Source organism: Mustela nigripes, chromosome 8, assembly GCF_022355385.1.
Source record: "Mustela nigripes isolate SB6536 chromosome 8, MUSNIG.SB6536, whole genome shotgun sequence".
Lineage (NCBI taxonomy): Eukaryota > Metazoa > Chordata > Mammalia > Carnivora > Mustelidae > Mustela > Mustela nigripes.
In genome coordinates this window covers 22,072,698-22,098,012 of record NC_081564.1, presented here as the reverse complement: position 1 = coordinate 22,098,012, position 25,315 = coordinate 22,072,698, and the positions used below count along the sequence as shown (strand labels likewise).

General features: G+C 47.0%; 1 protein-coding gene across 3 annotated transcripts in view; it reads right to left on the bottom strand.

The window, feature by feature from the left end:
* Positions 1-25,315, bottom strand: part of NF2 (NF2, moesin-ezrin-radixin like (MERLIN) tumor suppressor) — a 77,848-nt gene that overhangs the window by 10,805 nt on the left and 41,728 nt on the right. Inside the window, exons 6-16 of one of the 3 annotated variants that reach the window (XM_059408780.1) lie at positions 24,534-24,616; positions 22,604-22,679; positions 18,384-18,518; positions 15,348-15,422; positions 12,256-12,369; positions 9,571-9,693; positions 8,437-8,654; positions 6,979-7,084; positions 4,042-4,169; positions 2,097-2,262; positions 204-248 (exon numbers count right to left, since the gene is read on the bottom strand). In XM_059408780.1, the coding sequence (XP_059264763.1) occupies positions 213-248; positions 2,097-2,262; positions 4,042-4,169; positions 6,979-7,084; positions 8,437-8,654; positions 9,571-9,693; positions 12,256-12,369; positions 15,348-15,422; positions 18,384-18,518; positions 22,604-22,679; positions 24,534-24,616 (1,260 nt within the window). In that variant the 3' untranslated portion in view covers positions 204-212. Of the gene's footprint in view, positions 1-120; positions 249-2,089; positions 2,263-4,041; positions 4,170-6,978; positions 7,085-8,436; positions 8,655-9,570; positions 9,694-12,255; positions 12,370-15,347; positions 15,423-18,383; positions 18,519-22,603; positions 22,680-24,533; positions 24,617-25,315 lie in introns of those variants that run through there. The other 2 variants (XM_059408782.1, XM_059408779.1) reach the window with 2 other exon arrangements.

Here is a 25,315-nt window from a genome sequence, read left to right as displayed (position 1 = left end):
GGACCCCTGGAGGCTGGTCTGGCCCCACAGGGTGGACGCCTGCTCTCAGGCTCTCAAAGCATGCTGCGGCCAGTACCCAGGTACCACCTGCCCTTGGGAGGGCTCGGCATGGCCCAGGGACAGAGACAGGCAAGCTCATGCATGGGTTAGTATCACAGAGGGTAGTACCATCACCACATACAGAGTACCTGGGAATAACCTACTTTGAGGGCTCAAATGCAGATAGGTCTTCTGCCTTGGGCTTGAGGCTAAACCAGCAAAATAAAATGAAGAAAAACAAAAACATACCCTGTGATATCAACAATGCCACATGTGCCATTTGCAAAATGCTCAGACAGGCCTGAAATTGTGACAAGTGACTTCATTTGTTTGTGTTTATGGCTGGGAAACAGGTCTCTCCGGCTTCCAGCACTCCAGGTCCCCATGGCTGAGGGCCCAGCTCACCGCAGCAGCTGCAAAGATGAGACTGCTTCGGGGGCCCAGACAGGGGATCCGGGGGCTGGGGAGGGGACGGTGCTGGGGTAGCTCCTTCAAGGGCGGACTGGCTCACTTGGCCCAGGGGTCATTTTACCTCTAGGCTCCCTGCGTGAGGCCTCACTTGACCTCTCCTTCTGTTAACTGCTTAATAATTTCATTTCGGAAGGGAAACCCAGTAAATGACGGGAGCAGAGGAAAGCAGAATGTGCACTGGGGTAAAGTCTTTCCTTTCCGGTTATGCTAGTAAAAGGAATTCTCTACCGGGTGCCAATACTAAACTGGAGTTCGGGAGAATTCCGGGCTCCTGACTATACCCATCAACAATGGCAAGGAGGTAAGGAGCCCTTGGGAATTTTCAGATACAGCTCAACTATTGAAAACAGATACTCCTGGGGCGCCTGGGTGGCTCAGTTGGTTAAGCATCTGCCTTTGGTTCAGGTCTTGATACCAGGAGTCCTGGGATCAAGCCCCACAGCAGGCTCCCTGCTCAGTGGGAAGCCTCCTTCTCCCTCTTCCCAGCCCTTACTCATGCTCTCTCTTGCTCTCTCTCTAATAAATAAATAAAATCTTTTTTTTTTTTTTTAAATAAAATCTAAACAACAACACCAGATACTCCTTAACCTGGGACACCACTTTAAAGACTAAGGTAAAGAATAAAAAACCTATCTAAACCATCAAGATCGAAACTGAATGAACAGTCTAATCTTAATGACACCTCTTTTACAGGCATGTGCCTGACCCTGGGCTATCAGTCAGAAGCAGGTGACTAGTAGGATAGGCCATTTCTGCTTTGCCCAATGTGAGAGAAATACACTCTTGGGCTGACATGTATACGGGATGTAACCTCCTCTAAAATGTTGAAAGCTCAAAGTATCAGTAGAGAACGATCTGAAACTACTAGCAACATAAATGAAATTTCACTTTTTAAAACGTTAAGCTTCTTCTAGATAGTTACATGTTAAGTATGAAAAAATGTTAAAAATTCAGGATTTAGGGGGCACCTGGGTGATTCAGTGGGTTACAGCCTCTGCTTTTGGCTCAGGTCATGATCCAGGGTCCTGGGATGGAGCCCCGCATCGGGCTCTCTGCTCAGCAGGAAGCCTGCTTCCCACCCCCCTCTGCCTGCCTCTCTGTCTACTTGTGATCTCTGTCTGTCAAATAAATAAATAAAATCTTAAAAAAAAAAAAAATTCAGGATTTGGTTTCTTTAAAACAAGAACAGAATTTTTTTATAGTCCTTGCATTTAAAAACCCAAAAAGACCATTCTCAACAGCCTCTGTTTCGTTTTGCTTTCTCAAGAAGTAAGACAGCTCCCTGGGCAGAACTCCCCTTGGCTTAAAAGACAGAATCGCTTTACTGCTAAATGATGGATCAAAACCCATCTCGTAACAGTGATTCATTTCATCTGAGCTTTTAACACAGGCTCCCCTTCCATCAGGCCAATGGGTTCACAGTCATTGGTGGATTAAATTCCCTTTCTGGCATGAGTTAAAAAATTTCCTCAAGTACATATAAAAAATGGTAACAGTCTAATGACTCGGCTGCTCAGGAAACCAGATGCCAACCTCACATTTCATTAACAACCGTCCTGATCGGAGAAGGAATGGAGACTCCATACCTTTTTGATGGTATTGTGCTTGCTGCTGGTGCCACCCCGGTCGGAGTTCTCGTTGTGCAGAATATCCAAGGCTGTCTCCCTCTCTTTGAGTTTCAGGGCCTCGATCTCAGTCTTGAGTTCATTTAGCTGCTCCTGCAAATGCTTGCTCTTCTCCATGTACTCCACTCTGTCAGCAAAAGGACAGTGTGTGTCACAGCTTTTGGTGGCCCTGAAACATGGGATTCAGGGCCCCATGCAGTCCAGGGTCCACGTCTCTGCCTAGCCACTCCCAGGCTGAGAGAGCCTGGGCCCATCACCTAACAGGTCGGGGTAATGCTCACAGAGCTATGGTCAGAATTAAGTAAAAGCAAGTGCAGGAAAGGCCTCTGGTAAACTCTCATAAAGTAGTCTCTACAAATACCCATGACGGCAGAGAGCTTTGAGTTCTGCACAAGCAACGACACATGAATCAACACTCCCGGCAACCAAGACAATTTCCTTGTCTCAGTCCTGCCCTGGTAAGTGATTCTGTTCAAGTGACCTCTTCTGATAGGCCCTGGCCACATCCCGACTTGTTTTGCGATATCATCTCCTAAAGAGCATGCAACCCCAGGAAGAAAAAGATCCCCGCCATCGCCTGCAAGTAAATACTCTGTATCTGTGACGGTGAAAATCTGGAAATCATCCTCAAGGTGTCTGCCTTCAAGGGCATCAGGCAAACCACGCAACACAAACATAGGCACTTTCTGTAGCGAAGCCCATGGCTGGCATGTGGAGTCTGTCATGTACACCGGTAATAAGGAAACACAAAGTATAAAAAAACAGGACTCAACAGAAAGTAGCCTCACCTGCTCACAACCATGAAATGCTCCCTGTGCCTGGTCATCGGAGAAAGGCTGGAAGGGCAACTGGGACAGCAGATACCACAGATAAAGAGGCCGTGGCTGCTCAGCCTGGGCTCCAAGGAGACACTGTCCTGAGAGAGCAAGCCCAAGGATACTGGACAAGGTGAGAACCTCACACAGGCCTCACACAGAGACTCACATAGGCTTGGAGCTGAATCCTCGTTCTGCCCCTCACCAGCCCTGTGATGCTGGATGAGCTCATTAAACGATGTAGATCTCATTTATAAATGTCACACTAAAACCTACCTCTGATGTCAGCTTGATGTTCGTTAGCAGGAATGAAATGAGACAATGCTAGAAAGCCCCGCCACCCAGGCATTCTACATGGTTCTCCAGCAAGCCGTGGCACAAGCGGCCAATTTGGGGGTATAGCTCAGTGGTAGAGCATTTGACTGCACAAGCAGCCAATTTACCTACGGCTGGGAACTGGGGGAACTGCAGCCGGATTTCTTCTGCAGCGAGACTCCTTGCTTGCCTCGGTTCCACCAACCGGGAAAGGAAGGAGGAGCGCACAGCAGAAGCCGCTACGAACAGGGCAGGCAGGGCTCAGCTCAGGGCTGCCCCAAGCAGCAGGGCTAGCCTGACCCAGATGTTTGCTTTCCTCTGACCTTGAACCCAAGTCTCTTCCCTGACCCTCATTCTAAACCTGGGAAGTGCCACCCGCGCCTGTCTCAAGCGCCAGAGAAGACAACCAGGAAACCTGTTCTGTTCCCGTGTTCGGACATTATCACAGGCTCTACCTCCATGCGAACAGCAGTCTGACTAACTCGGAGATCCCTGACAAGCAGTCCTAGACTGTAGATGAGGTTTCAAGCCGCCATAAACTCCAGGTCACCAATCAAGGATCATTGTTAGCCTGCAAGACTGAATGCTGGCGTGATGTCCTTCACTTCTGATGAGGAAATTCTTCCTTCAGAGGGTGGGAACAGAGCAACCCCTGCAGGGCTAGTGACAGGCTCCTATGGTGACCCTCCACATTCTCCAGGTCCAGATGGCCCCACTCTAGCTGGGGAGGGGACAAGGTCAGCGGGGAGGGGACAAGGTCAGGGGGGACTACGTACTTTTCTTTCTCTATCTCCATGGAAAGCCGCTTCATGTCAGTATCCTTGAAGTCGAAAGACAGGCTGTCACCAATGAGGTTGAAGCTTGGTATATCAGGAGGCAGTGGTGCTGGAATTGGGTTCATGGGCTATGAATGAGAAATCTCCAGTTAGGAGGGCCAGGTTCTATGAGAACTGAGCCACTGCTGTGTTTACCATCCCCCTCCAGCAGCCACAGAGGCAATGGGCACAGCTCGGGCCCTGCTCCCACCCAGCACCACCATGGCCTCGCATCACCACTGTCACTCATTTCTCCTCCTCCAATCTACCCATGTTGGCTGCTGCCAGGTGATAGACCCCAAAGATCTCAGATCCAGGTAAATCATTACATTCCTCTCCCCTCAAACCTTTAACAGCTCTTCGTGCTCAGCCAAATTGAAAAACAAACTCCTACTCACTTCTTCGTTGAAGAAGACCCCGGGCCCTGGGCTAGGAGCTGGAGAGGCAGAGAACAAGACAGAGTCCCTAGCTTGGAACAGCTGAAAGTATTATCCAGTCAACAGAGGTGCTCATAGACCATCATGGTTAGGTAAGAGAGATGCTGTAGCCAGAGAGTAAACAGTGGCCAAGGGAGCTGGAGAAGGCTTGCTAGAAGAGATGCTGCTTCTGCTGGCACCAGATGATGTGCCAGAGGAAAAAGCTTAACCGGCAAGAGGCATGGAACTGGGCAGCGCAGAGAAGGCTCAGTGAGAACGCTGACGGAGGCAGGTGGGAGACAGAACCAGACCCTAAGGAGCTACCCTGCATGCTGAGGGGCTTGGGTTCAGATGGAGACAGAGGAGGGCTTGAAGCAGAGGATGAAGGGATTAGATGTGAGGACTTTCTCATCCCAAAACAAAGGGTCATCTCAAATATGGTCTCAATCTAGTCTAGCTTTTCCGAGGAACTGGTTGCCCTAACCAAATGTGAACAGTACCATTTCTGTTCCTTTGCTGAAATCACTGCTCTCCCTATACACAATCTCTCTTTCAAGGCCCTTCTCAAATACTAGGATTTCTCACCAAAGCCTTTCTAGACCCCTCTTGGCCAGATGGCAACTCTCTGCTATGCATTAACATTGTGTTTCTGGTTCTGTTAGGGCACTTCCCTAACTCCGCCCTGTAAAAAAAAATCCCTTTTGGCTATGTCTTCTTCCTCACTGTTGGCAAGTTTCCTAAGGGCAGGAAGATCTGCCTCTCTCTTCACCCTTGGATCCTTGGCTGAGTCTGGGACGGCATCTGGGAAAGGGGAGAGGCCCCGAGTACTAATCTAAGAAGATGGCAAGGCCTGAGGCAGACTGCCTGCGTGGGTGTTGAAGGTGGTGCAGAGAGGGGGCTTCTGGGGTACTAGAACGTTCTGTTTTCTGATTTGGGTGCTGGATGCATGGGTGTATTGAGTTTGTGAGAATTCATCAAGCTGTACACTTATAATCTGGGCACTTCTCTGTACATACGCTATAGTCCATCAAAATTTCCGAAAAGATGGGCACAGAGTGCTGCACTGTGGGTGAGAACAGACACTGGTACGACCCCTGTAGAGAGCATCTCGACGGAAAACCTAACCCCACGGCTCTATTTATGAGAAGTTATTCTACCAGTATATTCACCGTATGTGCGAAGATTTGTGCTCAGGGTATTTTCTGTAGTTTTGTTCACAACTGCAGAAGAAAACAGACTAAACACTCATCCACAGAGAACCACTTAAATGAATTACAATCCATCCGTACTGCGAAATATGATTAAAAGACTGATATGAACTCCTCCACAACTTATTTATTTACTGCGTGTAGAGTGTATAAAGTTTGCTCCAGTGTGCGTTGTTTTATTTATTTCTAAGATTTTATTTTTGAGTTATCTCTACACCCAACGTGTGACTCGAACCTGCCATGGCGAGATCAAGAGTCACATGCTCTTATCGACTGAGCCAGCCACGAACCCCCCACATCTCAGGTGCCCAGCCCAGACAGTGGCAACCTGCAGCAGGACCAGCAGCCCACTCAACCCACCGGGCCGTGAGAGACAATAAGGAATGGCTGGCTTGGGGTAACCTAGAGAACCGGAGCAGATGACAGGAGCACACTGCTCACATTTCCCTCCACCTCAAACCCTGAGCTACTTCAGTCGCTGTGCACCTCTTCACTGCCCATGCCGTACGAGTGGCCAGTGCGTGTGTTTGTGCCTGTGGGTTACACGCGCACACCTGTGTGGTGGCTGAAAACACCCCCCCAGTCTCTTGCCCACCTAGCTCGTTCTGACATCCCCTCTAAGAGCCTGCCCAGGTGCCACCCTATGCCTCTCCTGCTGCTCCTCAGGCTGGGCTACATTCTCCTCCAGGCCCCTGTGCACCCGGTCTGGGTACAGACTGAGCATCTGCCTGGTATTACATGGAACAGAATAGTCTACTGAACTGAATGCACAGAGGAAGGGGCAGGGAAGACTTCTCTATTCACTGTGTGGCCCTGTTAAATTTAAGTCTGCCTCCTTGTCCCAAAATTGAGTCTGGAAGCTTGTTTTTACGTGGCAATCATTCATTCTGAGGTACATGGGGTACCCCTTCCCAGAACTACAATGACAATATATGGTATATGCAGGTAGCTGAAGGTTACATTCAGCTTGGCATCCAGAGCCTATCCTCTTCTGAGGATAACCTGGGACTATACTACTTAGAATAAGAAAAACATTTCAGAGCTGGGAAAGGCCCTGCTGCCTGTTATCTAAGTAACTGAACAGGTGACTTGTCCAAGGCCAGACGGCAGACCAGGCATCCTCTCCAGTCCCCAGCTGCAGGCCCAAAGCAGCACTCACTCTGCCATGGCCACCCGGGGAACCAGAGAAAGCAGGGGAGCAGAAGGGCTGGGAGGGAAGGGAAAGCTGTGAGGTCTGCAGCAGCTCAAGGCTGGCAGCCCCCAGCCAGGCTCACCGGGTATGTGGGCTTGGTGGTGATTTCCAGGAGCTTCTGCTTGGCTCTTCGCTCTGCCTCACGGGCTTCCTGCAGGTCCTGCTTCAGCTGATCAGCCTCCTTAGCCCTGCAAGGAAAGGAGGAGCCAGTCGGCTCCACGAAGGCGACAGGTGGCAGAAAGCAAGCCCTCTGCGCCACTATTCCCCTGGAAATGAAGGTCATGGGTTAATCCTGAGGATGGCACCAGATCAGGCAAACAAGGCCAGTGGCTGTGGGGGCATTTATATGAAAATCAGAACTTCCAAAGCAAGGACAACATTCCTGAGTTCTGTTCATTGCAACAGTAAATCTAAACCAGAAGAGCAGGGAAGCTAGTGGGCAGAAGTCAAGTTCAAACCTTTGCAGTTGGTGGAGTGGGAGGAGAAGTGGGGGAGGAGCTAGCAGCTTCCTCTGCTTCACTTCTGGGTGAGAGTGGGCTGGGCAAAGGTACAGTACAGTGGATCGGAGGTCTTATATTGGATTCTGAAGGGCAGCATGGGAGAAAACTGATTCTTCACAGCCCCTAAGTAAAACACCTGCAGGCCTGGGGCCAACCTCAAGCAAGATGACGAGCACCAATGCTGAGGGCGTCACACCTCACCCTGCAAGACACAGGACCCAGGGGGCCCGGCCCAACATGCATCAGTCAGCAGGGGAAGTGACCTGCACACAGAAAGAAAGGGGCCCGAAACAGGGCAGGAAACCAAGAACCATATTCCCAGAACAACATGCAAAAAATGGAGAGGAAACTGTAGTGAATGCACCTTGGTAGCAAAAAGCCAAATTCAAGTTTTCTGAATCAACAGAGCCAAACACTGTGGGGAATGCGCCAGTGTTAATCTGAAGATGACAGGGCCAGAACAATCCCGAGCCTAGAATAATCTTTGGGAAGTAGAGACTACAGTTGCATCCTTCAACCTGGTTGTGAGCTGGCCACAAAGAGGATCCTGGCCCTCCCCTCCTATCTGCCTCAGGAGCCTTAGCACCAAGAAGGGATGCAGGGAAGGGGGTTCCTCCTTACTTCGTTAAAGGTAAATAGCTGCTGTCTCCCCACAATTCCCCTAAATGAAAAGGGAAAAGAACCACATTTTTTTAAATATAAGAAGAGCCTGCTTACAGCTCCTCAGCTGAAAGCAGCTGGCGGCTGTGCTTGATGGCTTTCCTGCCAACACAACTATCAGAGGGACGGCGGTTTATCACAGGCCCAACCATGACCAGAGATCCACTCAACAAGAGAACTGTGTTCCTGAGCCTTTTTACTAATTCCAGCCCTCAAACCCTCTATCGGCTTAGGTACCAGTTCTCACCAACCTGTCAAGGGAGGAGCCTCCCCCCGCCCCAGAAGATGGAGAAGCAGCTTGCGGACAAGTACAGTCAAGCTCTGCAAGACCGGATGGGCCTTTGCCTGAGCCCCAGGGCCCGGGACTCCCGACCTCTCACCTCCTCTCTGACTCCTCGGCCATCTTCAGTGCCAGCACCTCGGCCTCCAGCACCTTCTGCTCCATCAGGCGCTTCTCCTCCTCTGTCCGAATGGCTGTAGCCTTGATGCGCTGCATTTCCTGTTCAGCCTCTGCAGCCTTCTGTGCCAGGAGTTTGGCCTCCTCCTCTGTGATTTGGGCCTTTTCTGCCAACAGGTCAGCCGTCTCCTCAGACCGCATCTGGAGAAGAGCACTGTCAGCTGAGAGGGGGACCACGTACCCATCATCCCCCTCCAGCTGTGGCCTCAGACATTCAGGTCAGCGAGAACCAGGGTCTCCAGGGCCCTGCCACTGAATGTCCCGTCAGAGGACACTTGGGCACGGGATGACAAGCCACACTTTCAACTGTTTGGAAAGGTTCTTCAGGTTCTGCCTACGGGGAGCAAGAAGAAAGTGCCTTTCTGAGTGTCCACTTGAGTTGAGGCATATGCTGTATGAGGAAGAAAACCAACTTTACCTTGTTTTTTCCTTTTAAATCAGTGGTTTAAACCAGTAGAGACTGCTCCCCTGGGAGACAGGTAACAATGTCTGGAGGCATTTTTGATTGTCACAAGTGGTGGGGGGGGCGTGCTACTGGCATCTAGCGGGTAGGGGTCAGGGACACTGCTAAACATCCTGTGAGCCACTGGACAGCTCCCACCATAAAGGGTGATCTGCCCTAAGTATCAACTGAGAAGCCCTGCTTTATTTATTTATTTACTTATTTTTTGAAAGATTTTATTTATTTGACAGACAGAGATCACAAGTAGGCAAAGAGGCAGGCAGTGGGGTAAGCAGGCTCCCTAAGAGCCCAATGTGGGGCTCGATTGTGATCATGACCTGAGCAGAGCCAAAGGCAGAGGCTTTAACCCACTGAGACACCCAGGCGCCCCAGGAAGCCCCACTTTAAACGCGAGGCCCAGTCAAAGTGGGGCTTGGCCGCACATGAACTTCACCAGTCCGCCTCCGCCGACACAGGTGGAACTGATTTTTTTTTTTTTTTAGCTGAAATGTCAAAGCATATGTTAATAATCTGTGGTCGTTGGGAGGCTTAACTTCCTAAACCCACGTGAGTCCCCATGTAGCCTCCAGGGGCCCAGACCCCCAAAGCAATCACCAGAGCTTCGTTGGCCATTGTCGCCTCTTCTTTCATCTGCAGCAGCCTCCTCTCCAGCTCGTCCCTCGTGCGCTCTGCCTCCTCCCTCATCTGCTTCTCTCGAGCAAGTCGCTGCCGCTCCATCTGAGGGCCAATGACAGTGGCCACTGAGTCACGGAACCCATGGCCTGCAGTGCCACAGAGGCCCGAGAATGCCCAGTGTCCAGAGTCCCCCAAGGAGACCCTCTTCTCTCCCCTTTACTTTAGGTTGCCAGTGTCATTCTTATCACCCGCCACCCTTTGTCCTTCGAAAACAGCTGCAGGATCGAAGGCTGTGTCCCTTGAAAAAACGTCTAGAGGTGAGAGAACAAACACAACAATAAAAAGGCAAGCCCTGTCAAGTGTACCCAGATCGAAGGTGCCATTCTTCCACACTGTGTGCTGAAATGGCCACCCTGCCAATATCCCTTTTTGTTGGGAGACCTCATGTGGCTCTGCCCTGCAGCTGACAGGACACAATGCAGGTCCCTTCTCCCTGAGACAGAGCCCCAGAAACACACCGCTCACTTCTGGCTGGAAGAGCCACTTTGCCATTTCTCTTCCACACGGACCCCTCCCACATCTCTAATTTCTTCCCCAGTCGCTCCTGCTGCTGACCCACGGAGAAGATGGAATGGTTCTACGTGAGACATCGGGAGTTCACACAGTGTGTGTCATGGTGGGGAAGCTGCAATGCCACCATACAGGGGCCCAGCCTCACGCAGAGGCAGCTCCTGGCCAGGACTGTGACAGGAGGGAGCTGAGCAGGGAACACAGCAACCTCCCCCAACCCCGTCCTTAAGGCACCGGTACAAAGCCACTGCTGCCTCCCATGCCTTCTGGATCACTGTATTAATTGGGCCACATGCAGAGCTTAATAAGGGGAACAAGCACAGGACAAGTGCTATTCTCTGTGATCGCAGGGTATTAACTGAGTTCAGAAAGCAGAAGCCAGAAGTGACCACAGCTCTATTTTCTTCCTTATATAGAGCACATTTAATTACTTCTTGCTTCAATCTTCTCCCAAACACAAGATTTTTAAGACTGCTGCCTTTTCTAAACACTGAGCCAAAAAAAGGGCATTGGGCCTCGAAGGAATAATGCAAAGACAGCAATAAAATACTGTAAATTCTTCTCCAATTTTCCACCTGCAGATCAGTGAAAAGCTTGGCCAATTTTTTTTTTCCTAATTTCCACTGCATTATGATTTCCATTAGGTAGATTACTGTACCTCCATTATTCTCCACTTGAAAAAAATCCCAGGAAACCACCTTCTGTTCCCAGCACTGCACTTTCCTGAGACCGCCACCCACTAATAAGGGGCCTCCTGCCTACAAGGTCGTTTCAGTCTGCAAAGGCTTTCAGGGACAATGGTCCTTTGATCTGAGACCGAGAAGACATACCATTAGCTCCACTGGACAGATGGGAAAACTGAGGTCTGGGAGGTAAGTCATTTACTAATGTCACATACTAAGTTTCCCATCTGGCTCCAAGGTCTGTGTCTATTCCACTGGGCCATGAAGTCCTCAGCCTGTGGCTGCCAGATGCCAGGGACATGTCTCTGGTGTTCTACAAGCAGTGCAGGCCAGGGCCGTTTGCATTCTATTCTCTGCCAACAGCTCCGAGGCTGTCGCACTCATTGCCATTTTCAGATCTCTCACTTCTAAGCTTTGCTTGTCTGAAAAGAGGTCAAAGAAGGCTCTTCTTGAAGTTGCCACCTAGACCTGTGCTGGCTCAGGAGTATTTCTTTGTCCAAGAAAACCCACTCCACCACCGTGGCCCCCAAAGCAGCCCAACAGTCTGTCGTCTCACAGAGCAAAGGGATGGAACGCTGAAGGCATGCTGGCTAAAACTGGGCATTTCGTTCCAAATCTCAGGGCAGGGAGCCAGCCTCACTGGAGTCCCCACATCAGAGAGCTGCACACAGACTAATGATTACACCTCTGAGCCTACAAGTCCTGAGGGCAGCTGACTGCAGCTGCTGCTACTCTGTCTAGGAGTTGGTCCAAAACCACAGTGGATATTCTCGGCAGCGAGGCTCAGATTAGTTGTGTGGATTTCGGAGAGTCAACATGATTTGTGAGTAGAAAACAATGATGCGGACTGTCCAGTCTGCTGATAAGCACTCCCAGCACCTCCCACCATGGGCAACATGCCGCCTGGGCTGACCTGTGGCAGGGAAGTGGGGCCGGAGTCTAATTAGCATTCCCTCAGCAAGCATGAGACGCTGCTGTGCATTCTATCACCATCTAATTAGAAAAGGACAAGGCTGGGCAAAGGAGACAGGCAGGCAGAAAGAAAGCAAGCTAGTTAGGTGGACAGACTATGGGTGGACGGATGGATGGATGGACGGACGGACGGACGGATGGACAGATGGATGGACATAGGCTTGCCTATCCCTTCCCAAGCCTGCATTAATCACACTTCACTTACTTAAGTGGGGAAATACTAGAAATGTTTCTTTTACATATGCTGTCAGAGTTTATTCCTCCTTTCAGAGCAGACACCCCATTGGCTGGGCATCAGCCAGTGAAGATCCAACAGAGATAAAATGAGAGAAGGTGTACCTATGGCTGAACGACACCTGTCAGCCCATGACCGCTGCTCACCTCCCAGGCCAAGACCACGAAGCAGCGACAAGGGTGGTTCAGACACGGTCTTGCTCACCTGCTTTCTAGCCTTCTCCTCCCTGGCCTGGGCTTTCATCTGCTGAACTTCCAAAGAATCGGCCTTCCTTCTCCTCATAAAAAGGTCATGGTTCCCGATACAGAGCTGGAGAATCTGTGGTTGGAAGCAGTGGCAATGTTAAAGCCAGAAGTTTACTTCACTGCCTACCAGCTCACTCGCCCTATGGCGTATTGGTTTCAGGGCTCTTGGGGTCAGCAGAAAACCTGAGAAATAAAGCACGGAGTGAAACACTGAGGCCCTCCCTACTACCGGCCTCCAGGGCTCTCTGCTCCGGAGATAGGCAAAACGGAGGTGCCTTAAGGATGCCAGGGGGGCAAAAATCACAAGTGAGGAGAAGGACAGATGACACTTCTGCATGTCTTCTGGCTGCATCTCATTCTCCTAAGATGTAGCTCTGCAGAGGAGGGAGGGTAGGAAAGTTCATTCAATAGATTGGGCTGGGACAACAGGTGATTCACATGGAGAAAAAGAAGCTGGGCCCCTCCCTTACACCATACACAAAAATCAGAAGGATTAAACATTTATTTATTTTTATTTTTTAAAAGATTTTATTTATTTATTTGACAGAGACACAGCGAGAGAGGGAACACAAGCAGAAGGAATGGGAGAGGGAGAAGCAGGCTTCCCTCCAAGCAGGGAGCCTGATGCGGGACTCAATCCCAGGACCCTGAGATCATGACCTGAGCCGAAGGCAGATGCTTAATGACTGAGCCATCCAGGTACCCTGGATTAAAGATTTATATATTTATTTTATATTAAGATTTTATTTATTTATTTGACAGAGATCATAGGTAGGCAGAGAGGCATGCAGACAGAGAGGGGGAAGCAGGCTCCCTGCTGAGCAGAGAGCCCAATGCAGGCTCAATCCCAGGACCCTGGGATCATGACTTGAGCTGAAGGCAGAGGCTTAGCCCATTGAGCCACACAGGTGCCCCGGATTAAAGATTTAAATGTGAAGACTAAGCCCTTGAAATTTTTTAAGAGAATGTAGAAGAGGGGCGCCTGGGTGGCTCTCTGCTCAGTGGAGAGCCTGCTTCCCCTTCTCTCTCTCTGTCTGCCTCTCTGCCTATTTGTGATCTCTGTCAAATAAATAAATAAAATCTTTAAAAAAAAAATGAGAGAGAGAGAATGTAGAATATCTTTATGATCAGAGGATAAAAAAAGATGTCAAGGGGCGCCTGGGTGGCTCAGTGGGTTAAGCCGCTGCCTTCGGCTCAGGTCATGATCTCAGGGTCCTGGGATCGAGTCCCACATCGGGCTCTCTGCTCAGCAGGGAGCCTGCTTCCTCCTCTCTCTCTCTCTCTGCCTGCCTCTCTGCCTACTTGTGATCTCTCTCTGTCAAATAAATAAAATCTTTAAAAAAAAAAAAAAGATGTCAAACAAGACACAAACAGTACAAATGACTAAGGAAAAGATGTATATATTTGTCTATATTAAAATCAAACATTCTTTGTTAAGACCTTAAAAAGGGAGGGAAAACAAGCCACATGATGGGAGAAGGTATAACCAATATAGAGTACAAACATCCCTGAAAATGATGACCGAAGGGCATCAAATGCTTGACAAAAGAGACAATGAGCTCAGGGAGGGCATGTGTTGTAATAAGCACTGGGTATTATATACAAGACTGATGAATCACAGATCTGTAGCCCTGAAACAAATATATGTTAATTATTACAGACAAATTATATGTTAATTAATTAAATTTAAAATTTTTTAAAAAGACAATAAGCTTGACCAAAAAATATACAAAAAGATGTTCAACTTCATTAGTAAATAGATAGATGCACATTAACTTGCACTGAGATACTATTTCATATGCACAAGAGTGACAAAAAAAATGTTAAAGGCTGATAATATAAGCACGGAAGATTCAAAAAAGGAAGTTGCACCCACTGCATGGGATCTGCCAATTAATTCACCTTCTTTGAAAAACAACATGGTGTAATCCTGAATTTGGACATACACTACAGCCTTGCATCTGTACTCCTAAGCAGATACTCTCTAGAGAGACTACTGCAGGAGGCAGGTACAAAAATGTTCACAACAGCCTGGTTAAAATGGCAGAGAACTAAAAGCAATTATTCATTAATAGAAGAATGACAAATACACACACACACACACACACACACATATATCCATAAAAGGAATACTATATAGCAATGAAAATAAAGGGATCGTATCTTGAAGCATCAACAGAGATACACCTCAGAAAATAATAATGTATGAAAAAAGGTGACAGAAGAACACAGACAGTTGATAGCACTTGGTATACTTCAAAAGGTCACAAAACTTAACAGTATATTCATTTTGCTATATATGAAGTCAAGTTCTGAGGAAAAGCAAGGGAATAATAGGCACACAGCTTAAAATGGTGATCACCCTTGGGGAGGTGAGTGGGGGAAGCCAGCGGGATGCTAACATGAAGGGTTCTAACAGTACTGGAAGTGTGTTGTTTCTTAAAGCTGGGTAGTGGGTACATAGATGTTCATTTTTGCCCCTTTTTATACCTAATACACATACTTATCCTTTTATATGTATAAAGTACCTCCATAAAAATAATTTTTAAAAATTTCACATCATGGGCACCTGAGTGGCTCAGTTGTTAAATGTCTGCCTTCGGCTCAGGTCATGATCCCAGAGTCCTGGGATCGAGGCCTGCATCAGGCTCCCTGCTCAGCAGGAAGCCTGCTTCTCCTTCTCCCACTCCCTCTGCTTGCATTCCCTCTCTCACAGTCTCTGTCAAATAAATAAATAAAATATTTTTTTAAAAACTCCACATCATAAAATCTAGGTTTGACTTGTTAGGTTAAGCTAAAGGGAAGAGTCTTTCAAGGTCTACTGGAAAAGCGTGTAGCAGGTGAGGTATCCTTCTACACTTCACTCGAGGTTATGGGGCTCTCTGCTCGGCTAGAAGCCTGCTTCTCTCGCTCTTCCACTCCCCCTGCACTCTCTCTCTCTGTCAAACAAATAAATAAAAAATCTTAAAAAAAAAAAAAAAAAAGCACTCAGAAAAAAGTATCTCAGAAAAACTACAGTTATCAGTAACAAAAACCGGGATCTCAACTTACCAGCTTATTAACACGAAGCTTTGACGAGTTAAATTTGAAGACATCGATTTTCTTATCCAATGGCTTAATAGTAAACTGAAAGAAGGAAGCAGAAAACAGTTTCAGTCTCACAGCCTAGAGTGTGAGCACCAACTGGGAAATTCCACAAAAGCAGCAACCAAGCTGGCAAAGACCCAGCATGAGGCTGCTGTGCCTTGTCCTGGCTTCCTGGTGCCTGGGCACTAAACCATGGTAAATTATAAGCGGCTGAGGGTGCCAAGTCTGGGGCTGTGGAAGTCCAGGATCCTGGAAGGTGTGTTGTCAGCACCATCTTGGGCTTTGTAACTTGAAACACCAGCCTTCAGTGGGCCCCACTGTGAGGCCAACAAATGGGAAGCCTATTGCAGAGCCACAGGCCCAGTTCTGCCTTCAGGAAGCTCACCACCTAGCAGGAACCAGACTAATGACGGTCAGTTACTCGAGAAATTACATCATCTATTAGTGCCTCATTGGGAAGCACAAATCACAAATGTCATGGGGGTTCAGCATCAACCTACCATAAGTGGGAGGGGAACTTCAGCTGGTCAGACAAATAGAGTATGAGAGGGAAGTTAAAAGGTCGGACGGAGGGCTATTCGGGACAGGGCAAGCAACAAAAATGAGGGAGAGATAAGGAAATGAGCTGTGTGTGTGTGTGAGAGAGAGAGAGACACACACACACACACACTATTAGCTCTCTGATGACTAGCTGTCATGAGCTCAGACTGGGAGGAAGGCAGGGGTAGGCTGGGGTTTGATGGGGCAGCACACAGGTCATCACTCCAGGTTCTGAACATGGGGATTCTCAGCTAAAAGCTATTAATAAAAGGAATAAAGTGTGAAGAACAGACTGTGGTAGAAGAGGGAAACTGGTCCTGAAATCAAAGGGGAGAGAAAGCTGAGTAAGGACAGAGTGGTAGCCAAGTAGGAGATCCCAGGACCAGACCGCTAGGCACAGAAGCATACGAAGAACAAATGGCAACCGCTGTTCTCAACCATTCCTGATCAGACCAGTCGGATCCTCAGTTGCAAAGATGCACTGAGAAAAATGAGTACCTATTCCCAAGAAAGATGTGCTAAGCAGATAAATACGTCTGTGAAGATAAATTCTTGGGTATGTCTTTTGCATGTTATTTTGTCTGGGGAGGAGTCAGCACATGGAGGAAAATGATCCTTCGGTTAGCTTTTGGTCAAGCCAACTTGGAAGCACTATTGCTTTCATGTAGGTTATTTGTAAATTTCGTGAGCTTATTTTTGGCTTTGAAGTCAAACCCCGGAGCTGTCAGTGGGAAACCACAAGTAGTGGGGAAACCACAGGCTATGTGCTAGGTCCGGACGTGCACAAAGAATCAATGGATCACTTAAAATAAACCAACATTTCTGTTTTGACAGCACAGCTGTCATGCATAACTACTAAGACTACTTCCTATTATGTCAAGTCAGCTTGAGGTCCTCTTACTGCCCGAGTTATTGACGTGATGGAACATGATGGCACCCTGCCCCTGGAGAGGGTGTATTAGGGTTTATTGTGTCAGGCTGTACTAGGGGAGACTTTAAGCCTTGGATTCTGTGAAAAACGAGTGTCTTGGGAGCCTTTAGCACACAAATGTGTGGATATGCAGTAAACAGACTTTATGAAATTAGAGATAAAAAACTACCACACCATAGCATACCTACTGCTTTAAGTCACGGGGATCGTTCAACTGAAGTACTTTAAAAAAGAAACACCTAAGTGCTGCTCTTCTGGGCTACTTACAGAAAATTCGAGAGCCAGCATGTTTTGAATTACGCAGCTCGATCTGTCTCATCAAGCATGGCTGAGGAGATCTCAACCACATTACTGGAAACCAGGGGCCTGGGGTTCCCTTTCTCGAGTTACTATTAGGGAAGGGAAAACAGGAAATCTGTTCCAGTGGGGGCTCCACACAAGCCGTCACCATTCCTCACTCCACATTTGGCTTCCCAGCTCTGCGGGTGCCAATACGTCACTGAGCACCATCCGGGCCCGCTGCCTTCTGCCCAGTTCCCTGTGTTCTCAGGACTCATGCTCTGCACCCCCACCACCAAAGCCCCCCACCCCACCCCGGGGCCAGGACTTCAGGGAACATGGAGCTCAGCCCCTGCTAGTCCCTTCACAGATCACAGCTTGCCTGATTCCTCTGCAGCTCCGCTCCCTGTATCAGGCCCCTAATCTTGCTGCATGTTTTTAGGAGAAGGAATCAGAGTTGGGGTGAGAGCACCCGTGAGTGGTAAAACAGAAATGTACTGGGTCACCATCACCTGCACCATCAGTCAGGGCCTTGCTTGACTCTAACGTCCCTGGGGGCTGAGACTGGATTTCCTATATCTTTGTTATAAAACCTAACACAAAGCAGATGCTTGATAATTCCTTGAAAATTAACCAAGAACAAACGAGTGAAGAACTGAACATAAGATGACAGTGTTTGGGAAAGGTCACCATTCTGCATTGAAATATCTGACTTCTAACTTAGCATGTACAGCCAAGTTATTCAAACTGAATTATTCTCAGATTTTCACAAGTAGTTCTGATAGCCTTATTTGTACCATTGCTGCGACACACAGAGATAGACAGGTGGATAGATAGATAGATTAGATAGATAGATATCCCCACATGTATCAAGCACTGGACACTGAAAGAGGACTTAATGTCCCCCACACTTAAATGCACATAGCGAATTTCTCACTAGAAATAGCAAGGCAAGTAACAAGAAAAAGTTACTTTCTGGTTTGTTCACTATTCTTTGGAGGTTCTTCTGGACAAGCTGAGCTCCCCAGCCTCTTGTTAGTCAGCAGGAGGGGTTTAGTGATGCCAGTTGAATAAAAGATGCTGATACCATTCTCTAAACAGAAAACAACAACCCCAAACCCAAAGCCTGGGGATTAAAGGATTTTACTGGTAACAAGGAGCAGTCTGGCTGGGGACCGCTACAGCGAGGAGAGATGGGAAAAGCCCGAGAGCGGCACTGCTGGTGGGTCTGCATGCAAAGCACGTCCTACCTCCTTGTCGCTGTACGAGATGTTTCGGATTTCATTCCACGGGAAGGAGATCTTGGGGGTCAGCCTGTTCTCAGGGTCATAGATGTGAAGCCCCAGAGCATCCACTCCAAGCAGCAACTCGGTGCCCTTTTTATTCTGTAGATTCAATCAAGAGCAGCTACCATCAGCTCCAGCGGATGTCTGAGATTTTATTCAACTTCCCAAAGAACCTGGCACACACTATTATATGTGACGAGTTCCAAGAGGTCCCAACAAAAGTCACAGCTGCTGTGTAACCCAGGGGGCCTCCAGCTTCCTGAAACTGGGGCAGGCAGAGACAAAATACCATTCTCATGACTCGTGTCCCAGAGAGGGATCACGGGGGGCTTCTGTTACTGGCTCAATGGCTTTAGTCGCAACCTAAGCACTGTTACCTCCAGTTAAACACAGTGGTCGTCCCCAGCCCCCTTATCTGTGGTTTGGCTTTCTACGGTTTTGGTTACAAGGTCTGGAGGCAGATGATTCTCCTTCTGAGTTACTGTCAGGTCAGTAGTAGCTTAATGCTGCACTGTAACACCTAAATCAGTCATCTCACTTCATCTCATCACGTAGACACTTTATCATCTCACATCATCTTAAGAAGGGTGAGTACTACAGTAAGATGTTTTAAGAGAGAGAGAACGCGTTCACATAACTTTTATTAGGGTACACTGTTATAACTATTTTTTATTGTTATTGTTAATTTCTTACATTGTGCCTAATTTATAAATTAAACTTATCACAGGTATGCATATATAAGAAAAAAAGCCATAGTATATATAGGGTTTGGTACTATTCACAGTTTCAGACATACGCGGGGGAGACTATTAAAACCAGGTTATCATAGATGTAGAATAAAGACCTTAGGATTGAATCTCTCTTACATTAAAAGAAAATATTGTACTACCAGAAAGAAAATTCTTTTTTTTTTATTTTTTTATTTTAAAGTATGCTCTATGCCCGAAGTGGAGCCCAACATGGGGCTTGAATTCATGACCCTGAGATCAAGACCTGAGCTGAGATCAAGAGTCAGAAGTCTCGGGGTGCCCGGGTGGCTCAGTGGGTTAATGCCTCTGCCTTCAGTTCAGGTCATGATCTCAGGGTCCTGGGATCGAGCCCCGCATCAGGTTCTCTGCTCAGTGGGAAACCTGCTTCCTTCTCTCTCTCTGCCTGCCTCTCTGCCTACTTGGATCTCTGTCTGTCAAATAAACAAATAAAATCTTTGGGGAAAAAAAAAAAAAGAGTCGGATGTCTAACCAACTGAGCCACCCAGGTGCCCCACCAGAAAAAAAATTGGGATCAAAGTGCTGGGATCAAATGGTTTTATGTTAAAATGTATTCTCAGTGTGATAAAGCAAATATAGTAAAATGTTAAAGAACTCAGAAGTGGGTATATATGGGTATCCACTGTAAAATTCAACTTTCTTATATGTTTGAAATTATTTATAATAGGATGTTGGAAAAAAATTAAAAAAATGAATTGTATATAAATGATACCTTGGGGTGCCTGAGTGGCTCAGTCAGTTAAGCATCCGACCCTTGGTTTTGGCTCAGCTCATGATCTCAGGGTCCTGGGATCAAGCCACAGGTAGGGCTCTGTGCTCAGTGGGGAGTCTGCTTGAGATAGTCTCCCTCTCCCTCTGCTCCTCCCACCATGCTCTCTCTCTAATAAATAAATAAATCTTTAAAAAATAAATTATACCTCAATAAAGCTCTATGAAAATTTAACTGCTGGCATATACATTGGTCGGCAGTCAGAGTAGACAGAGGCCAAGTGCCCTTCACCCTCAGGTCACTGACCCAGCTGTGGGCCTGGAGGCTACCTCCTTAGGCTGGAGGCCCAGTCACCTATGCTGTGTAGTGTGTCCCTTGTGTTGTGGTGGAAGGAAGCTCTCTGCACAATGACCTAAAGCGCCTGACCCGTTGCTGACAACTAGGACATTGAACCAGTTTCAAGGACAGCAAAACAGGTCTGCAAACCAAGAAGATGCTCAGACTGTGATGAGAAGGACCAATCGAAGAGCAGAGGTCAGGTGGACAAGTGAGCGCTCCAAGATACATCTTTTAGTCCTTCTAACACTCCTTAAGTCAGGTGCTGTTACCAAACCCTAAAAGAGATTCCTCTTAGTCTGCAAAGCTCTTAAAAATACTGCATTTACATAAGTGAGGCTTTGTACTTTTAAGTGCTACGGTACATTTTGGAAAAGGAGATATTTCATTACGTTTGTGTCTGGTTTAAATTATTTAAAAAAAAAAAAAAAGGGTTCTACCCTTTGATTCCTATCATGACCCCCAACACTTCTACAGAATAAACAGAGAGGCAAAGTTCAAGCAGTCTCTTCAATTGTTTTAAGCACTTAAGTTCCTTAGTTGATGTGAAATCACAGGAACTTGAACACAAAAGATACTAAAATATCTACCAGCTATGTCTACTGTGTAACACAAAACACACACACAATTGTGTATTTTAGTCTGACTACTGAGAAATATTTCCTAATACACTGTTTTTTAAGGGCTGTAAAACACTACTTTTCTAAAATCTAGATGGTGGACATATGGGCCAAGAGGAGTTATGTTGCCAAAACCACAGAAATGTGTTAAACTAGCCTGCCCTTAAACAAACCAGACAATTAGCAAATAGAAATTAGTAAAACTTAAGAAAATAACCTTTTGCATTATTATCGAAAATCTTTTAGGCGCTTGTTTACTATGTGAAATAACAAAACTTACCAGTGTAATTTTATACAAACTAATCCGTTTTTTAAAAGTCTATATTTAGAAAACAAATCAGGGGCGCCTGGGTGGCTCAGTGGGTTAAAGCCTCTGCCTTTTGCTTGGGTCATGATCCCAGAGTCCTGGGATCAAGACCCACATCCAGCTCTCTGTTCAGCAGGGAGCCTGCTTCCTCTTCTCTCTCTGCCTGCCTCTCTGCCTACTTGTGATCACTGCTGTCGAATAAATAAATAAATAAATCTTAAAAAAAAAAAAAAAAAGACAAATGAGGTAGAAAGCTATTATTTAAAATGTATTACAATTTACTCAAATTTCATACAAATTTTTTTTTAAGATTTTATTTATTTATTTGACAGAGAGAGCACAAGCAGGGGGAGCAGCAGGCAGAGGGAGAAGTAGGCTCCCGACTGAGCAGGGAGCCCAATAGAGGGCTCAATTCCAGGACCCTAAGATCATGAGTTAAGCTGAAGGCAGATGCTTAACCCACTTTGCCACCCAGGTGCCCCTCATACAAAATTTCTGCAACCCAAAAAAGGAAAGCAAACCATAACTATGGTGAGAAAGGTGGACCACAGGGGCACCTGGGTGGCTCAGCTGGTTAAGCATCTGACTTCTGATTTTGGCTCAGGTCATGATCTCTGGGTCCTGAGATTGAGGACCACCACCCTACCCCCACCCCATCCCAACCCCCACCCCATGTCTCTGCATTGGTCATGGAGTCTGCTTAAGATTCTCTCTCCCTCTCCCACCCACCTCCCCACCCTAAAAAAAAAGAAGGAAAAAAGGAAGGGGCGGGGAGGGAAGCAGGCCAGCCACTATGGGCAATTGTTCAACATCTACTTATCTGCAGTCTGGAACCAGCAAAGAAATGGCTGAGCCAATGGCCTGAATTCCTTTAGAGGGAGCTTGTAGGTCCTGCATCTAGCAGCAGAACCTTGGGAGAAAGATGCTGAAGGGGCCCACCCAGCCAGGACTGAAAACCGAAGCCTCTGGTACGGAAGCAGTGGGCTCCCAGAGGACAGTGGGACCATTAATGGTCGGAATAGAAAACCAATTAGCCTGCTAGTGAGAATAAGAGTCCCACCCACAAATCAGTAATCTATAAAAGCAGCTTTACTCGCCTTGTGCCCTGGAGGAAGAAAGTATTTACAGGTGCTCCCTGTGGGCCAGATCTCACAGAGCCAGAAATAATCAAACATTACACTCAGAGCATTCAAACAGGTTTCTGCTGAGCACTGGACAGGCCCAAGTCCCCCTGGGGGCTCAAACGACACTTAATTATCAAGGATCTAATTAAAGTCCAAAAATAGAAAATGAGGCTGTAAGACCCTCTCCCCTTCCTCTTCTCTTGTCCTCCACTGAACCATTAAAGAGTGTCACTCTGGAATAAGGAAATAACCCACTTTAGCTGTCTGCCTCTGATTCAGTCTCTGTTTCTACACAGGGAACTCCAAGGGGCTTCAACACACCCGGATTGCAAAGTAGTTCACACCGTACATCTCCAGGTCTTGAGCTATCTTCAAATATTCCATTTCAGCTTCGTCCCTGAGAGAAGAACGAAAGACAGTGTCACCAGAGCTAAGTGAGAAAACAGAGGGCGGGGGCACGCCAACCTGCACGCCGGAACATGCCAGCCAATGCAGACACCAACACGGCTCTTCTGAGCCCTGAGTCTATGAAATACACTGAGGTCAAGCAGAATTTCCCATCCCCATAAAAGCCAGAGAACAGATTCATTACAGCGTCTCTTGGCTTCAATTTCACGCTTTGCCCTTGGTAAATAATGACACCCGGCTCAAGGATTCAAGAAAAGCACGTGGTGTTATGTTCTTCCCCGGAATGGATTTGTACATGCAGATGTGATTTAGGTTGTTGCTTTATCTGATCGTGAACTTTCTTCACCTAGGTTTTGGTATTGAAACAATTCTCTCTGCAGGCTACCTGAGAGCTACCTTCCTGATTTCATTTCTTTGGGTGCTGTCAGAGGTCAGGCCAAGAGCTATCTGGGCTGTAAAACTCAAGCCACATCACCTACTTGTAAGCTGTGAGTCAAATTTAAAGTAAGCTCTTAAAGCAGCAATGACTTGCAGAAAACTCCCAAATAGATACACTCTTGAAATATTTTAACTGGATCTCCTGATGACCTTGCTCTTCTCTCTCTCCAGTCTCAAAATGCTCTCAAATGAATTTTTTAAAAAATTCAACCTGAGAGAGAACACACAGTATTGGCAAGCATGTGGAGCAACTAGAAATCACACACACTGCTAATGTTAATTGGTACAATTACTCTGAAAAACTGTTTGCTGCTATTTATAATAGCAAAAACCAAGAGACAGCCTGACACCCTCAAGGTCCATCAACAGTGGAGTGGACAATTCATGGAGTGGAGTTCTGCACAGCAATGAAAATGAACATTTCACTGCTGTTACATACTACAAACCCGAATCTCACAATATGATGAGTAAAAGTGAGACACAAAAAATAGAGGCTGTCCCCCTGCATTCATGTAAAGCTTAAAACAGGTACCACTACTCTGTGGAGTTAGGGATCAGAAGAGTGGTTAGCTTTGGGGAGGAAGGATGTGGAGTTATGGCTGGTGGCGGGTGGGGGGCGGTGTCACATGCTATCTTGTCACCTGGTGTTACACAGTGTTTTCACTTTGTGAAATTCACTGAGTGGTATGTTTATGTATTGTCCACTTTTCCCTATACATACTAGGAAGTTGATTTGAAGAAGAGGAAAGTATTTTAAAGGCTAATGAAAAGATGATCAATTCCTACAGTGATCAGGGAAATGCTAACAAATACTTAAGATACATTTTTTAGATTACAAAAATTAGATTGATAAAAATGAGTGTTGGGAAGAGAAACAGGGGAGGGGGGAAGACACGCACATACACTGCTGGTAGAGGTAGATAAGTATGACCTTTACCAAGGGCGATTTAGTGGCACCTGTCAACACAAAATGCTCACATCCTTTGACTCAGCAAGTCTTGTAAAGAATGTATCCTCAGAACTACTCATCTAATTATATAACAATATTAGATTGTATACTGCAGGAAGCAACAATCTATAGCTACTGCAAATGTCATCAGTAGAGGAATAGACACAAAAGCTATGGGATATCCATACACTCTAATTCTTAACATGAAACTGAGTCACCAGTGGAAGCAGTGGGGCTGTACATCTGGACAGGCTGTGCTCCTGCCTATCTTACCCCATATGCGCTTGAGGGAGGACACACACAAAACTGAAGAGAGAGCTACTCCCAGCTCTCCCTTTTCCTTCTAACTACCTCAGGTACTGCCTTTTGTTCAACAAGCATGTCCTAATTTTGTAGTTCTTTGGAGAAAAAAAAAAGCCCATATGGAACTGTAAACCGATAATGAAGCAGCCTCACCTGGCTCGTCCTCGGTGCTCTGCATACCAGGCTGTAATTCTCTCCTCCCACATTTCTGGAGTCATTTGATACAGATTTATTACCTACCAAAAAATAGAGCAAAATAAAAAACCCACACACAAAAAAGTTTGGGTATTGTTTGCCATTTTTATAATTATGCATCATTTTTACAGAACAGCAAAGCTATTTATTACAAAGCCACATACAGGAAGAGCCAGTCACATTGCAGGGGTGGGCGTGTAAACAAGCGCCATTCAATATGAGTCACAACTTAGAAGGGTGTACCCTTCCTTGGGCCTAGGTGCAACCCTCACCCAGCTGAGGCCCCTCTTGCCCAGGCTGCATGTCCCAGAGGGAGGAGCTCAGCCAAGTGGAGTGTGCTGCTGCTTCCTCCCGCAGGAAAGCCATCAAAGGACCAGGGAAAGTCAGGGAGAGGTGAGAAGCAGGGCTTCATTACACAAGACAGATGAGTGGGACTATAAAATCAAGAGGAGTCAAAGGGTGGGAAGGCCTGCTTCTGCGGCTAATGAACAAGATGAACAGCACCAAGGATTAAAAACTACAATATCCCCCAATTCATCTTAACCCCCCCGCCCCTCTGCAAACAGCTCAGCTCTCTGGGCAGAAGATAAGCTGCTGCCCTCTTCCCCAGGAATCACATTCAAGGCCCTGCTAGCTCTGGCAACTGCAAACGGACTCCATGAACCTTTGCTTTTTAATATTCTGAACAGAGACTCTACATTCTTTACTCAAGACTGATTACAAAATATTTATTTAAATGA